Source organism: Tenrec ecaudatus, chromosome 6 (assembly GCF_050624435.1).
Source record: "Tenrec ecaudatus isolate mTenEca1 chromosome 6, mTenEca1.hap1, whole genome shotgun sequence".
In the NCBI taxonomy this organism is placed as follows: domain Eukaryota; kingdom Metazoa; phylum Chordata; class Mammalia; order Afrosoricida; family Tenrecidae; genus Tenrec; species Tenrec ecaudatus.
The window spans coordinates 128834333-128852039 of NC_134535.1; the positions used below are offsets into that span (position 1 = coordinate 128834333).

The 17707-nt window shown below is 50.1% G+C and overlaps 1 protein-coding gene across 1 annotated transcript in view; it reads right to left on the minus strand.

Moving 5' to 3' along the window:
* Positions 1-606: 606 nt before the first annotated feature.
* LOC142451675 (potassium voltage-gated channel subfamily A member 5-like) overlaps positions 607-17707 on the minus strand; it is a 44123-nt gene continuing 27022 nt past the window's right edge. The window contains exon 8 of the mRNA XM_075553381.1: positions 607-2948. Within this exon, the coding sequence (XP_075409496.1) occupies positions 607-2948 (2342 nt within the window). The remainder of the gene's footprint in view (positions 2949-17707) is intronic.

Genomic DNA, 17707 nt, shown 5'->3' on the forward strand with positions numbered 1-17707 from the left:
ATGGGAATCCCAACTGCCATACGAACACCCTTCGCTCTAACAGAAGTATCGCAGAAAAACGAGGCAACGACTCCTCCGTACAGACCACATACATGTATCATGAAAATAGAGCCAATGAATATCCAGCTGAAATGCAGCACAAAAAATCCACTCGTCCGTCATAAAAATAAGATCGCCTCCCCTCTACACAAATATAATCATGTGTAAAGCAAACTGGGAACACATCGATGGGGGTGGGGTGGGGAGGGGGACAAGATCCCTTGGGATCTGGGTTATTTAAAGGCATTTTTTTGTTTGGGTTTCCCCGCTGCTGGGTGTAGGAAAGTGACTACAAATACATCCATCTCCCAGCGCTCACCATTTCAACAGCTCCTGCGTCATGGAATGTGATACTTTTTAAAAATAGGCGACCCTTGGTGTCATGGAAAGTAGAGGGGAAATGGGGGGGGGTGGATGAAGGGAGGGAGGGAAGGATGGGAAAGAGGGTGCAAACTCGGGGTGCAGGGTAGGCTTGGAATACTCTGCGGTATAAAGCAGCTAGCCGGGATTCAGAAGAGCTCCCCTGGCCCTGGCCCCACTCGCTGGCCTGTCCACCGAGAACTCCGTTCACAGGTCAGTCTCCCGGCTGGTGTCCAGGCAGAGAGCATACAGTGACCTCCTTAAGTCCACGTTGCTCTTCGCCTTGAGGTTGTACTTCTCCAGGGGGCAGCTGCCCCTTCGGGCTCCCTCTGCATTCTCCAGGGACCCTCTCGCCTTGCCAGGGGAAGCCTTGCTCCAGCTGGCCTTGCGAGGACCTCCACCATCAGGCCCGGCCCCCTGGCTCTGGCCGCCCTGCTCCTCCTTAAGGGCCACCTGCTCCTCATGCTCCGTCTCGCGGTGGTAGAAATAGTTGAAGTTGGACACGATGACAGGCACAGGCAGGGCGATGGTGAGGACCCCAGCAATGGCGCAGAGGGAGCCCACGATCTTGCCTCCCACAGTGACAGGTCTCATGTCCCCATAGCCCACGGTAGTCATGGTGACCACTGCCCACCAGAAGGCATCAGGGATGCTGGAGAAGTGCGTGTCTTGGTTGTCCGCCTCGGCGAAGTAGACGGCGCTGGAGAAGAGGATGACTCCGATGAAGAGGAAGAAGATGAGCAACCCCAGCTCCCGCATGGAGGCCTGCAAAGTCTTGCCCAGGATCTGCAGCCCCTTGGAGTGGCGGGAGAGCTTGAAGATGCGGAACACCCGGACCAGGCGGATGACTCTGAGGATGGCCAGGGACATGGCCTGCTGTCCATTCTGGCCACCCCTGCCACTCGCCTGCTGCTGCTCCTGCTGCTGCACCAGCTCGGTGCCCAGGGTGATGAAGTAGGGGAAGATGGCCACCACGTCGATGATGTTCATGATGTTCCGGGAGAACTCTGCCTTGCTGGGGCAGGCAAAGAAGCGCACCAACAGCTCAAAAGTGAACCAAATGACACACGTGGTCTCTACAATGAAGAACGGGTCCGCCAGGGTCCAAGGCATAAGTGCCCCTGTGGGGCCAGTGGGAGGCGCCATGGCCCCGCTGCCATTGGCCCCAGGGGCCAAAGCTGGAGATTGGTGGGACACCTGGGGGTGGCGGAGCAGCTCTCGTTCGTCCTTGAATTCTGGCAAGGTCTCCAGGCAGAAGGTGATGATGGAAATGAGAATGACCAGCACGGAGACGATGGCGATGGCGCGCGCCGAGCCCGAGCTCTCGGGGTACTCGAAGATCAGCCACACTTGGCGCTGGAATTCATTGCGGGGCAGGGGCTTCTCCTCTTCCTTCAGGAAGCCCTCGTCTTCCCGGAAGCGCTCCATGGCCTCATCGCCCAGCTGGTAGAAGCGGATCTCATCAGCAAACACGTCCAGCGAGACATTGACGGGCCTCCGCAGCCGGCCCCCCGACTGGTAGTAGTAGAGAATGCCGTCGAAGCTGGGCCGGTTGCGGTCGAAGAAGTACTCGTTCCTGAGGGGGTCGAAGTAGCGCAGGCGCTTGGCCGGGTCCCCCAGCAGGGTGTTGGGGAACTGCGCCAGGGTGCCCAGCTGCGTCTCAAAGCGCAGCCCGGAGATGTTGATGAGGACGCGCTGGTGGTGAAGGGACCCCACGCCCAGCGCCTGGTCCCCTGCCATGTCCAGGGCGGAGCCGCCTTCCCAGTCCTCGCCCTCCGGAGGCGGAGATCTTGGCTGCGGCTGCTCCGGGGGCATTGGTGGCAAAGGCAGCCCTCCAGGCTCCGCACCCCTCTGCGTGCAGCCGCGCCCCCTTGGAGCGGACTCTTGGTCCCTGTCGCTGAGCCCAGACGTCGGGGGGCACTGCAGCTCTCCCCCCAAGGCCTGGTCACAGCCGGCCCGGGCCTCACCTCCTCCCCGGATGGTCATGGCACCGCTGTTCTCCATGGGCACGGAGCATGCTGCGCCCCTACTGCCGGGCTTCCTAGGCCCCCAGCTCTCGCTCCCGCCGGCAGGGCGCCTAGAGCTGGGCTGCTGCCCTTCGGTCAGTGGGCCGGCTCCCCTTTGGGGCTGGCTGGGGTGGCTGGCGCGGTCCACTCGCTTGGCCCTGACGTCAAGAAGCCACTGCCCTGCTCTCCGCTTCTCTCCTGGTTCTGGCAACCCGGTTACCAAGCAGCCGAAAAGCCTCGCTCCAGCAGATGCCACCTCCAGCCGCCCCTCTCTGACTGCGCGACTCAGGGCCTCCACCCTCAGCCCGCCCCTCCAGTCGTCCCTCCTCCTGCTGCCTCCCCTCCCGGGTCTCCTGGCAGCGGGTGTCTCCCCAGAGGGCGCAGCTGGGGCTTCAGGCTCAGGAAGGGTGTGGGGCGGGGAGGGCGCAGTGCGGGGAGGCAGGCAGGCAGGGCGGGAGTGGGGAGGTTGGAGGAACAGGTTGTACAGCGGGCGCAGAAACTCCCAGGGCAACCAGATGAGAATAGCTCCGGACGGCAGCTCACCTGGGAATCCGCTGGAGCCTGAGTGCACTCCAGGGGGAAATGGATTGCCTGCTGCTGGAAGGATCAGCCTTTGAGCTGGATCTGTGCAAGAAAGATCCAGGCTTATATGTTTCCTATGAAGAAAAGAAAACAAAACAAAATCAGTATCTGGCCTTTGGGAAGAACTGAGGGGGGTGGAGAGAGGGGCTGTGTGGTGAGCTGTGGGCTTTGAATAATTAAAAAAAAAACAATAACAACTCTCACATACACAGACTGAAACCTTGCCCAGCTCTGCGGGTAGCCCTGGATGCCCAGTCCAGACAGAAGCGCTGGCCCAGGACAGACCCAGGCAGGCAATCCCAGGCAAGGTGCCCAATCCGAATGTACATATGTAAATATATTTATATAAGAGTGTGGGTCATCAAACTTTTTAAACAGAAGGCCAGTTCACTGTCCCTCAGACCCATTGGAGGACCGGACTATAGTTTAAAAGAAAAACCATGAAAAAATTCCTATGCACACTGCACACATCTTATTATGAAGTAAAAAAACAAGCAGGGCAAAAACACCCGGCAGGCCAGATAAATGTCCTCGGCGGGCCGCATGTGGCCCGCGGGCCATAGTTTGAGGGCGCCTGAGAGAGCCACGGAGGGGGAGGCTTCCAGCTGAAGAATCCCCAAGGACAGAACCTTAACACGCAGCATCTCCATGTACTTATCTATGTACCAGGCCCCTTGTTCCTCACAGCCACCTGTCCTGTTTGGATCTTGCTGTCGTGTGTGGTCACATGGACGATGCTGACTCATAGAGACCGTACCTGACAGCGTAGCACCGCCCCACGGGGTTTCCTAGGCTGTAATCTTCATGAGGGAAGCTCTGGTGTCCTAGTGATTCACACATTAGGCTGCCAACTGAAAGTGGGCAGTTCAAAACCACTAGCTGCTCTGTGGAAGCAAGATGAGGCTTTCTTCTAGAAACTGTTCTAGCCCAGGAAACCCACAAGGGTCCTATAGGGTTGGTAGGTCTTTTGTCCGGAAGAGTTGCTGGTCGTTTTGAACTGCAAACCTTTTAGTTAACAACCCGGCGCTTTAACCATTGCACCACCAGGGCTCCATAACCTTTTGGGTCAGTATTGTTATTATTTTCCCAGAGCCCTGGTAGCAGAGTGAAATACATGCAGGGCTGCTAACTGCAAGGTCAGCAGGGAACAATCCGCAGGGGAAAGAAGGCTTCCTGTACATTTTTGGAAACCCAGGGGCGTTTCCGCCCTGTCCTATAGGGTGACGCTGAGTTGGGCTGGATCCAACGGCAATGAGTTTGAGTTCTTTATTATTATTCCCATGAATCCCTGGTACCATAGTGGGCTACACCTTGAGCTGCCAGCCACGCAGTCAACTGTTGGAAGGCACTCGGAAGGAGAAAGATGAGGCTCTCATAAGGTTTCCAGGCTCAGTATCTCAGAGGGGGCATTTCTACCCGGTCCACCAGGGTCATCACTGTGAGTCAGAATCCGCTGGACGACAGCGAGTGAGATTGTTCTGCTCGTTTTCTAGAGGGATATATTGAGGCACGCGTGAGTGAGACTCATGTGCCTGAGGTCTCACTAACAGAAAGTGGCGAGACTGGGATTTGAATGCCGGCCACTCGAGTCTGGGCCCTTGCTCATGTCTCCATTCCACAGAGAGGAGCTCTTCCCTCCAGGTGCCTGCACGCTGAGCTTAGCGAGTCACTGTGGAGTCCGGAGGAGGACTGCTGAGAGAACCTGCATGTCTTTCTAGTTTAGGAACCGAGGGCTCGATAAGTGGCCTCCACGGTTAAAGCTGCAAACTCAAAGGCTAGAGTTGGAGTCCACACAGAGATGCCTTGAAAGAAAGCTTCAGATAGCTCCGTCCCTCCGCCCACCCTCCCCCAAAAGAAAGCAGCCATTGAAAACTGTGGTCTGCCCTTTGACTCGCACACAGGGGCTCACCCTGAGTTCAGATCCACAGCCCGCAACTGGTTCCTGGGAGTTGAGGGACCTGCGGTGCTTCCCGTGTCCTTCCACCTGTAAGGTGGGAGTGGCCACCAAGAAGAGGCTGAGTGCTTCGGTAAAGACTCCGTCTCTGAAGCCATAGCAGCAGTTCTGCTCTGGACGCTCCGGTGAGCAGGAGCCTCGATCAATTCCATAGCACAGAGTTCAAAGCCCAAGGAAAGCTCTGCCACAGCAGGCTCCCATGAAAGTCCGCTCACAGTTCCAAGCACGTCTCTGGGTGAGGGCTGGAATTTCAAGGACTATAAAATCGCCATATTCTGAACACCTGTTAGTACGGTGCATTCCATTTCTGTACTCTTGGCGTAGGGTGGGGGGATACACGCACACACATACACATACATATACTTAAAAGCTAGCTAGTGCAGTTTTTCTATGAACTTTTTGAACCCCCTAATATCTATAGATCTGAAAGATCGCAGGTGAGTGAATGCATTTGAATTGCAGTGCTGGCAAAGAATACTAAAGAAAATCCCATGGACTGCTAAAAGGACAACCCGATCTCTCTTGGAAGAAGTACAGCAGAGTGCTCCTTAGAGGCAAGGATGGCAAGACTTTGTCTGACCAACTTTGGACATATTGTCAGGAGACCCGTCCCTGGAGAAGGGCACCGTCCTTGGTAAAGTGGATGGGCGGACCAAAAGAGGAAGGCCCTCGAGGAGATGGACTGACCCCGTGGCTGGCACAGGAACCACGTGAAGATGGCACAGGACCCTGCAGCGTTTGCTTCCGTGAGCAGGGGGTCGCCATATGCCAGAGCGGATTCGATGACACCTAACAACAACAACAAACGCAGCCAGCGGGATGTTTTGGAAACTTGGTTGTGGATGTACCCACGTTTCTTAGAATAGCAGGGTATGGACATACAAGCGTGTGTCTGGGGTTTGGGAAGGGCACGTGCCACAGTTTTTTAAAGGACACGGATGATGTGAAGTTGGTGTGGGTCCCGTGTTTTGATTGCATGTGACTTGTGCTCCTGGTTGGCTGGGGCAGGAAAGTGGTCAACAACAGAGCCTTGTCCAAGTCCCCCAGGTGTGTGCAATCCCCTCTCCAGACTTCTGCCCTTCCTGCTCTTTCTCCACTGCTGTCCCTTCTCCATTGACTCTCAGGTTGTTAGTCAGGGCCTCGCCTGCCCCCGGGGAGCCCCTGGGGCTGACTGCACTTGTAGAGGGTAAGCTCAGGTTCCTGGTCACTGTGTCATGTTGACACCTCTTGTGTTAAATCCAGAGATGCTAGATCAGATCGGTTTGCACACCACACACTGGGCTCCCTTTGCCCTCCCTGGGGGGAGGTTCTCTGGAGTTCATCTTTCAGGGGCCCTTGGGGAGACTGTCTCCTGAAGAATTAGTACAACGTAAACAACTCCCTGGCAAAACACTTTAGCCAGGCCTCCGTGAAGGTGGCATTTTCTTCACTTGGCTTTGCAGCCCCATGCCTCCCCTGGCTCTCACCGTTTCCCTGGGGAAATCTCGGTCAGACGCCACAGGAGGCAGCCATGGAGGTGCACTTCTCAGATGGCTCTCAGAGGGAGAGCACACACACACACACACACACACTCACACTCACACACTCACACACACTCACACACACACTCACACACACTCACTCACACTCACACACACACTCACACACACACACACACACACACACACACACACACACACAGGATACGCAAGCTGCCAGGAGAGCAGTTAGGTTGGCAGCCTCCAGTTGTTAGCCCCTCCTAGCTCTGCCTTTGTTTTGCTTGTCGCTCTTGTTGGTTTGTGTTTGACTTTCGATTGGGATTTGGGTGTGTGCTTCCAGAGCAAATTGGTTGTCCACTCACATTTTGTTAGGTGACGTAGACTGCACCCACCACCAGCGACAGCAGCGCCTTCCCACTTTCTGCCTGTGCCTACCAAGTCCATCCATCCTTCCTTCCCATCCGTTCCTTTGTGCAGAGCTCCCTTCCAGCCCGAGGTCTTGGTCTCAAGGGTCTCTCTCAGACCAGTGAGTTCGGTCTTTTTATCCTTGTGAGTTGTTTCACATTTTTCCTCCCTCTCTTCCTTAGACCTCCTGCAGTGGGCCCTCACAAAGCGATCAGCAGTGATGACCAGGCACCATCTGGTTCTTAGGCTCTCAGGGTCAGGGAGACTGGATTTCATCTGGTTCCTTAGGCCTTGGGACCAATTGTTTCCTTGCATCTTTGGTTTTTCTTAACTTTTCTTTGCTCCAGATGGGGAGAGACTGGTTGCCACGCCTCATGTGGCTAATCCCTGCTTTTAAGACAACAGTTGCTCATCATCAAAATAGGATGTAGGGCATGGCCCTTGTGGACCATTTCAGGCCAACAGATTTTGCTGTCCCCCGAGACTCTGATCCTGAGCCCCTGGGCCCAGCGACTCGTTCTTTCATCGTGTTTGGTTATATCTAAGGCGGTTTCATAAACGGGCCTTCTGTATATTCCATGGCGCTTAGAGATAGGACCCCACACAACAGAGCAGAGTCGCTCCAGAGTGCTTCCAAGGTGGTCAGTCTTGACAGAGGCAGACGGCCTCATCTTTCTACCATCGGGCAGCTGGTGGATTCCACCCACTGACCTTTTGGTTAGAAGCCCAGCACTTAACTGATGGCATCACCAGGGTGCCTTTGATGTACCTATTTATCATACACACAAATACATATGAAGATATATTCTCTGTCAAACCTATGTAGACAGAGGACTGATGTTCCTGTTCATGTAATCCCTGCTCCAGCACCACCAGGTGGACCACAGATGGTGGTCAACACTCCCCCAGCCCCATGCACAGGCCTTGTTAGAGGCCCTGTCTGCCCAGTAGAGGACTGCACCAGTAGGCAATCTTGGCTCTGGTCTCAAATGTGTTGGCCAAAACTCTGTGAGATAGAAGTTGCTTCTGAGACTTTCCTTGACTAATCCCGCTTCCTTTCTATATCCCTTTCACCAGCACTGACCAGCAGCGTGGTCGGAAGGTTCTTCCCACTCCATCTGGCCACCATTCCCTTTCACCTTTTATAGCCACTGCCTCCCATCAGCCTTTCACGCTCCTGTGTCTGTCTTGGTGTCTTCCCTGGAGGACACAGTGGACACATCACGTAATGGAAACACCTGCCTTCTTTTGTACCCATCTAGCATTAGGAAAAGGGACCTGGTTAGCGCAGTGAGTGACGCACTCAAAATCAATGGTTCAAGCCCACCAACCACTCCTCAGGAGAAAGATGAGGCTTTCTGCTCCCATAAAGATTGATACTCTTAGAAACCTAGGGCAGTGGTTCTCAACCTGTGAGTCACGACCCCTTTGTGGGTCGAATGACCCTTTCACAGGGGTCACCTGATTCATAACAGTAGCAAAATGACAGTGATGAAGTAGCAACGAAAATAATTGTATGGCCGGGGGGTCAGCACCACATGAGGAACTGTATGAAAGGCCACAGTATTGGGAAGGTTGAGAGTCACTGCTCTAGGGACTAGTTCTATTCTATAGGGTCACTATGGGTCAGGATCAATTCAACAGCAGTGGGCTTTATGTAGCATGAGGAGAAGGAGCCTTGAAGGGCAATGTCTAAGTGCCCAGCTACTAACTGAAAAGCCTGCAAACGGACTCATCAGCATCCCCAAGGAAGCAAGAGCCTGGGGCAGTTCTCTGACATCCAGGAGGGCTGTGAGTAAGAACTAAATCAACAGCACACAGCCAGGGCAGAAGCATTAGGAAAGGAAGCACTTGGTTGACCCTTGACCATACTGGCTCATGGCATCTCCAAGTGTGGAAGAGGATACTTGGGCTTCATCAGATTTTCCTTACAATGAACTTCCAGAAACAGGTCCCTAAACCTTTCTTCTTTGCTATCTCTGAGTGGGTTCAAACTGCCAACCTTTCTATTCATGCATCTGAACACTCTTGGGGTTTTTGTACCACCTGGGGCTCCCCCAAGCTTGCTTCTGTTCTTCTGACTTGCGGGGAGTGGATTCTGACTCCTAGTGACCCCTGGTGTGCACAGAACTGCTCCCGCGGATGTTCAAAGTTATGGCCTTTGGGGAACAGGTCGACCATGTGCACCATCCCGCGAGGATCTTATGAAAGTGCAGCGCCTGATCCCATCGGCCTGGGCCAGGGCCCAGCCTGCAGTTCACGTAAGCTCCCAGATATGGCTCCTGTCCAAGGACCACAGCCTCATCTCAGACAAATGCCAAGCAGTGGCTGTGGAGGTCTTATTTGCCACACCTGGATTGGCCCCAGAGTGAAATCCAGAGAGAATTGCCAGGAGGTCTTCTCTCAATTTTGAAAGCTGGTGCTGGCAGATCCACAGGAGGACTTGCAGGTGGTGAGAACCCAGGAGAAAAGGGCTATAAGGGAAAGTACGGCAGTGAAGAGGAGAGGTGAGTTGGAAGAGAAAGGAAAGAAGGTGGAGGAAGGAGAATAAGAACCCAATGCCACTTTTGCTAATTCATTTAATGGCTATCTCTTAATTCGTACTATGTGCAAGGCACTTCCCCAGGGTCTGAGGATGTATTCAAAGCCAAGAAAGACCCATTTTCTAACTTCTCAGGGCTATATACTGGGAAAGCAAAAGACAGTGAACACCTCATTTTACAACTCATTGTTGAAGCACAAGTTTAAGAGGTACCATGTAGACTATAAGATTCTGAGAGAGTAATGGGGAATCTGACTTCATCTAGGATCCTGAGCAAATGATTCCAGGTGGAATTTATTCTAACTCACCATCATGAAGTCTATACCATCTTATAGCAACCCTTTAGAACAGGGTAGAACTGCCCCCCTTTGAGTTTTGACACTGTAACTCCATGGGAATACAAAGCCTCATCTTTCTTCCAAGGAGCAGATGGTGGTTTCAAACTACTGGCCTTATAGTTTTTAGGTCAAAGCATAACCACTATGCCACCAGGACTCCATTCCAGGTTGAAGGAAGAGCATATTCCAAAGTCTGGGCTAGGAAGGAGCAGAGCTGTTTTGAAGATCACAAAAGAAGTTAATGTCATTGAGACAGAGGGCTGGGGGACAAAGCCCAGCAAGACTGAGCTCCAGAGGTGGATGGACAGAAGGCAGGGTACAAAGGGCTTGCTAGGCCACGTTTCAAGGTCTCCCTAGAAAGTAAAACACTTTCACACCTGTTGTGTGTTTTCACTAAAGTAACCATGCTAATAGGCTTTCATAACAGCTCTCTGTTACATTATTTCCATCCCGTCCCTTCCCTCCCACGAGAACATATCTATACCTATCTAGCTATAGAGATAGATGATGGGTAGGTAGATAGATAGATAGATAGATAGATAGATAGATAGATAGATAGATAGCTCTAGATTGAGCTGGCATAGCAGCAGAATTTTATTGTAGCCTCCCACTGACCCTTTAAATTACCTCCACTGGAAGGAGCTTCCTCCAGACTTGGTGGAAGCCAAGCAGGTCTCCAGGTTCTATTGTTTGACTTCCAGATAACTGCAGAGCTCCCGGGGACTTTGGGGCTCAAACCACCACTCACTTTAGGAACGACATAGCTCTACCCCAAATCAGCAACTGTTTGCCACTCACAAAGTTGATCCAGTTTGTACTGTAAGAGCCTACACAAGAGACAAGACCTCTGCCACTGAGTTGATTCCGGCTCATGGTGATCCTACACAGGATTCCTGAGACTTTCAATCTTTACTAGAATAAGCAGCCTCCTTATTCTCCCTTGGAGTGGCTGGTGAGTTTGAACCACCAACTGTCTGGTTAGCGACCCAACATTTACCTGGCAGCAAGTTACAAAGCAAATCTAATTCACCACCTGCCCTATTTGGCCATCTGAATGAGTTTCACATATTTTAAGCCTAGACCCCAGCTCCACAAGCACTTTGAGGGTTCAGCTGATAGCAAATCCTTTCAGTACCTATCCCTAGTTTTCCTCTTCCTCCCCAGTCTACAACTGGTTGGCTAGCTGTTCATTCATTTCCCCTCAACACGTATTTATTGAAATGCATAGAATGAGCATGCCTGTGTCTAGTGTTTTAGGGAAAAACATTGTGGTATGGGCCCTGATTTCGAGATGACTCTGGAGTCCCTGGGTGATGCGAGCAGTTAAGGGTTTGACTACAAGTTGTGGGGGGGAGCAGCTCAAAGGCAACTAGAGGCTCCTCGGAAGCTAGGTGTGGGGTGACCTGCTTCTGAACGATGGCAGCCTTGAATACCCAACGGGGTAAATCTGCTCTCAACACACATACGATTCCGTGAGTTGGAATCCACTGAGTAGAACTTATAAGAGTAACATTTGACCTTTACCTCTTGATTATATGTCCCTCTTGGCAGGAAAACGGCATCCTTAGAGTGAGGAACACTTATTTTTTTCCAACCTTCTTTCTGAACTCCTTGGCAGAGGTTCTTTCAAAGGAAACATGGATGTGGTATCGGGAGTAGCAAAAGTAGCCCCAGGGACCTCTCCCACTCTCATGGAGTCAACTTGACCGTAGATAGGCACAGGCAGCCTCAACTTTCTCTCATGAAGTGGCCGGTGGCTTTAAACCACCAACCTTGCACTTAGCAGCCCAACACGTAACTCACAGCGCCACCTTGCTTCCGTTCTAAGGCCTCTAAGGTGAACTTGAAAACAAAATAACCAAACCAAGCGGAAAATCTTGTTGCCACGGAGCCATTGGTGACCCTCTGAATCACAGAGCAAAGCTGAGCTCCGTGGGGTTTTCTCGGCTGTGGTTTCTATAGAAGCAGTTTCCCAGGTCTTGCTTCTCTGGCAAACTGTTCACCCCACCCAGGGAACTTCAGGCTGCACTGCGCCATCCAAACAGAAGACCCAAATCTATTTCTTTTTAAAGAGGGCGAGAGAAAGAAACCTAATAGGTTTTGTATGGGCTGAATCTTACGACCAAATATTATCAAGTATATCCTTCCATAGTACATTAATGTTAAATAACATAAAGTTGTGTTAGTCTGGGTACTTTAGAGAAACAAATCCACAGAAACTCATGTATCAGAGAGAGTTTATATAAAAGTTAAATGCGCATCAAGAAAACATTCCAACCCAGTGCTACCCAAGCCCACAAGTCTAACATTATCCCATATATCTGCCACCAATCCACAAAGTACCCCTCCATCTCACAAAACAGATGCAATGATGCCGACTGCAGGAGGAAAGCCGAGTCAGTGAATGTGTAAACATCTTAGCACCAGCAGCAGTCTCCACACGGCTGCTCTAGCACCCAGGGCTGCATCGGGGTAGGTCCATGTCGCTTCTCCTTGGGAGTGTCTTGCAGGAAGTGAGTCTTGCCAGCTAAAGCAGGGAACTGGCTAAGGCAGCTGCACCCTGGCCCAACCATCAGAAAACAAGAGACCTGATAACTCGAAAGGTGAGGCTCACAGCCATTTATTCCTCTGCCCTTCAATTAACCCCACATGTGTTTATCAGCCAGGTTGGCACCATAAACTAACTCAGAAAGTAAGTTAAAAAAATACTACTACCAGGGTCTCATTTGATATAGACAGAAGTTTACTCCAAACAAAATGTATTTCCAAGTGTCTCAGCAGTCATAACCTGGCTCTAGACAAGTTATCTCTCAGTAGTACATTGGGCTTAGTCCCATTAGGGTGCCTTCAATAAAAAAAAAAAAAGTGTACTCAGAACATTGACTTCTGAAGGTATCTGTTAGGCCAGGTAATTCCAAACAGAGATCTGCTCACAAGATTACAGTGAAGGCTTTTTGGATTCCCAATCTCCACCACTTGCCTGTCAGTTTGTCACACTGTGGTGGCTTGTGTGTTGCTGTGATGCTGTACACTATGTCACTGGTGTTCCAAATGCCAGCAGGGTCAGGTTTCAGCAGATCTTCCAGACTATGCAGAAGGAAAAGGCTGTCCACTTCTGAGGAACAAACCATTGAAAACCTTCCGAACAGGAGAGCATCAGAACACTGTCGGATACTGGAGCTCTTCCCGACTGGAGCTCTTCCCGACTGGAGCTCTTCCCGACTGGCGCTCCGGTGCAGACGTGGCCAAGTCCAAGAACCACACCATGCACAACCTATCCCGGACATGGCACAGGAATGGTATCAAGAAACCCTGATCACAATTATATGACTCTTTTAAGGGGGTGGACCCCGAGTTCCAGAGGAACATTCACTTTGCCAAGAAGCACATCCAGAAAGGCCTGCATTTGCTCATGCTGAGACTACCAAGGCTCTTGTGAAGCCCAAAGAGGTCAAGGTCAACATCCTAATGGACATCAACCTCAAACTCAGCCTACTATACTCCATCACCCACCCAAGCTTGCCAAGTGGGCTCAGTTTTCTATTGACAAGGAGCTAAAATTCTGCTGACCCAAGGCCAAGGCCAAGGCACAAAGCAAAGCTGATACTCCAGCCAAGGCCTCCACTCCAGCTCAAGCTCCTAAAGGTGCCCAGGCTCCCACAAAATGGCGTTCACCATCTGAGAACAAGTAAAATGCTGCCTGTGATAGGAGGACATCTATCCACATTCAAGGAAATCCATAATTATAGCAACCACTAAAGTTGGTGATGCAGAAATGGCAGAATTCTATCGATGGCTGCAGCATAAAACTGATCAAACATGCAATCATGATACATTGATAATTATTGGTAATTGGAATGCAAAAATCGGAATCAGAGAAGAAGGAACAGTAGCTGAGAATATGGCCTTGGCAATAGAAACAAAGACGGAGATTCCACGACAGAATTCTGTAAGAACAATGGCTTCTTCATCACAAATACTTTTTTTCCCACACATAAAAAGGGACTATACATGTTGACTTCTTCAGATGGAATACGCAGAAATAAAATTGACTGCTACATCTCTCGGGGGAGATGCTGGAGAAGCTTATGGTGAGGAGCCAACACCTGGTTAGGGGCCCACGGTGGAACCGGCCACCAATTGCTCATGTGTAAGTTCAGGTCGCAGCGGAAGAAAATGAAAACAAGTCTGCAGCAGCCAAAATATGACCTTGAGTCTATCCCACTGGAAGCGTGGGAGCATGCCAAGAACAAAGTCCATGTATTGGACATTAGGGACAAAAGACTTGATGAGCCGTGGGAGGACTTTACGGACATCATGCATGAAGAATGCAAAGGATCGTTAAAAGGACACAAAGGAAAAGATCAAAGTGAATATCAGAAGAGATGATGAAGCTTGCTCTTAATCGTAGAGTAGTTACAGCAGATGGAAGAAATGATGATATTAGCGATCTGAACAGAACATTTCAAAGGGCAGCGCCAGAAGATAAAGTAAAATATTGAAATGTGCAAAGACCTAGAGTTAGAAAACCAAAAAGGAAGAACAAGTCCAGCATATCTTAAACTGAAAAAACTCAAGAAAAAAATTCAAGCCCCAAGTTGAAAATTGAAGGATTCTGTGGGCAAAATACTGAACGATACAGGAAGCATCAAAAGATGATGGGGAAAAATTAAAATAAAATAAAGATGATGGAAAGAATACAGAGAATCACTGTGTGTACGTGCATACCAGAAAGAACTGGTTGACATTCAATCATTTTGAGAAGTCACATAAGAGCAAGAATCAATAGTACTGAAGGTGAAGTCCAAGCTGCACTGAAAGCATCAGCCAAAAATAAGGCTTCAGGAATGGGTGAATACCAATCGAAATGTTTCAACAAGCTGATAACCACTGGAAGCATTCACTCATCTATGCCAGGAAATTTGGAAGACAGATTCTTGGCCAACTGACTGGAAGAGATCTATATTTGTACCCATTTCAAAGAAAGATGAACCCCCAAAATGCAAAAATTATAAAACAGTAACATTGATATCGCATTCAAGTGAAATTTTGCTGGATGTCTGCCAATAACAGTTGCAGCAGTCCATTGATAGGAAACTGCAAGAGGTCCCGGCCAGAGTCAGAAAAAGACTTGGAATAGGGACATCATGGTGTTAGAGAGATATTGGCTTAAAGCAGAGAGTCCCAGAAAAAATGTTTACTTGTGTCTTTTGGCTACACAAAGACATTCATTGTGTGGACCATCAAACTGTGAGAAGAATGGGAATTCCAGAACACTTCATTGTACTAATGTGGAGCTTGTACATGGACCTAGAGGCAGTTGTGCAAACAGGACAAGGCCATATTACAAGTCTTAAACTCGGGAAAAGTGTGGATCAGGGTTGCATACTTTCACCATCCTCATTCAATCTGTATACTGAGCAAATGACCAGAAAAGCTGGACTTCACGAAGAAAAATGTGTCATTAGGTGAGATAGTTGATTGTGCCAACGTGGACAATAAACACATGTGGGGTTAATTGAAGGGCAGAGAGACAAATGGCTCAGTGAGCCTTCGTTTTCTAGCTCCTGGGTCTCTTACTTTGTGATGGTCGGACCAGGGTGCAGCTGCCTTAGCCAGTTAGTTCCCTGCTTCAGCTGGCAAGGCTCATTTCCTGCAAGACATCGCAGAGGAGAAGCCGCATGGACCTACCCCGATGCAGCCCTGGGTGCTGGAGCAGTCATGTGGAGACGCCTGCCAGCACTGAGATGCTTACACACTCACTGATTCAGCATCCTCCTGCAGTCGGCACCATTGTGTGTGTTTTGTGACATGGAGGAGGACTTTGTGGATTGGTGTTGGACATATGGGTTAATGTTGGACTTGCTTGGGCAGCACTGGGTTGGAATGTTTTCTTGGAGTGCACTTGAACTTTATATAAAACTCTCTCTTCTACATAAGTGTCTGTGGATTTGTTTCTCTAAAGTAATCAGATGAACACATTGGGATTGGAGGAAGCCTTATTAACTCTCTGTGACAGGTAGATGCCACAGCTTTGCTTGCTAAATGAGGGACTAGAAGCACTTGCTGATGAAGATCAAGAATTGTAGCCCTCAGTATGTATTACAAATCAGTGTAAAGAAAACAAGAGTCCTCACAGTGGGATCAATAGGTAACAACAGAATAAACTGAGAAAAGGTTGAAGTGGTCAAGGATTTTGTCTTGTTTGGATGCACAGTCAGGTCTCATGGAAAAGCAGTCAAGAAATCAAAGGACACATTGCACTCAGCAAATCTATTGCACAAGACCTCTTTAAAAGATTGAAAAACAGGCTGTTTGAGGACTAAGGTGTGCCTGATGCAAGCTATGATACTTTCTTTCCTTCTGCTATGGTATTTTCCACTGTGTCACGTGCTACCGAAAGTTGGACATTGAATAAGGAAGACTGAAAAAGAATTGTTGCATTTGAACGACGGTGCTGGTGAATAATATGGACAGGACCATGGACTGTCTGAAGAACAAACAAATCCGTCTAGGAAGAAGTAGAGCCAGCATGCTCCTTAGGGGCAAGGATGGGGAGACAGGTTGTCAGGAGAGACCAGTTCCTGGAGAAGGGTGTGCTTGGCGAAGTTGGAAGGACAAGCAAGGACAGATCATGGACAAGATGGACGAACACAGTGGCTGCAACAATAGCTCAAACAGAAGAACAATTGTGAAGATGGTGCAGGGCTGGCAGGGCTTCCTTCCGCTCTACATGAGGGTTGCCACGAGTCGGAACCTATTGGACCGCACCTACAACAGCAAGAAAGGAGTAACCTTGATCGTGAGGGAAAAAGCCAGGATCGATGCCTAGAGGAATTGTTTCCCCTTCACAATAATGCACCCACTCGTTCCTCAAAGGCAATAAGGTTTCTTTGGGAAACCTCACCCCATCCACCTTGCAGCCCTGATTGTGCCCCTTCACACTTCTTTTTAGTCCCAAGACTCAAAGGACATTGAAAGGAGCATACTCGGTGCTCCCCAAGAATGCCAAAGACAATGTTTGGACGCAGTGTAAATCCAACAATTCTTTGGGAGACAAGTTTGAGAAACGGAAATGCCACTTTCAAAACTGTGCAGGCCTAGGTGGACGATAGGTCAGGAAGCAATTGGCTCACAGTGTGATGTTTTGGATTAATAAAAGTGTCATGACTTTGCTGAAATATTTCTCAACTCACTAGGGTCTGGTATCAAGCAACACTTGGTAATAGAACACTAATTAGCAACAGGGTGAAGCGCCACCCCCAAACCCTCTATGCTGTCGATCTGTACAAAATAAAAATTCTAATGGGGATAGCCATTGCTGTGCCCCCCCACCCTTTCCCTTTCCCATTGTCCCTTCATCTAACCCCTTGGGAAGGAAGTTGTGGAAATGACCTTGCTTTCCTGTTGGAAGGAAGCAGCCCAAGAGGTGCAAAGCAAAACACACATAGAAAACACATGCGCATGTGTTTGGGTGTGGGCGGAGGGCTGTCTTGATTCACTGAGAGGGACATTCAGGCCGTGAGGGCAGAGCAGAAGAAGGGAGCGGTGGCTTAGAGGAGAGGAAGGAGAGATTATGTTCCCGTTGACCCAGATCCTGAGCAAGACCTCAGGGGGACAGCTATGATTTCCGGTTTAGAGGGATTAACAGGAGAGGCCATCCGCAAATCAAAGCTTCCATCTGGAGCTCAGCCTTTTGTCTCCCTCCCTCCATGAATTTATATAATCCAGGAATACATTCATTAGTGGGCTCAGTGCATTTCCAGAGGCCAAACATAGGAAAGAAACCAGCGTAGATGTCCAGGCTTGTTAGTCTCAAGGGAAGATTAGCCTGGAGAGTGATGGGTCCTCCCCTCCCCCATTCCCTTCCGAAGAAATGGGGTGGAGGCCACATCTGACCTGCTCTAGAGGCACCAAGGAGAAAGAACACCCAACTCCACATCTCCCCAAGGATGACTCCTCTGAGGCAGGGTCAGACCTGCCTCCGCCCTTCAGCTTCTTCC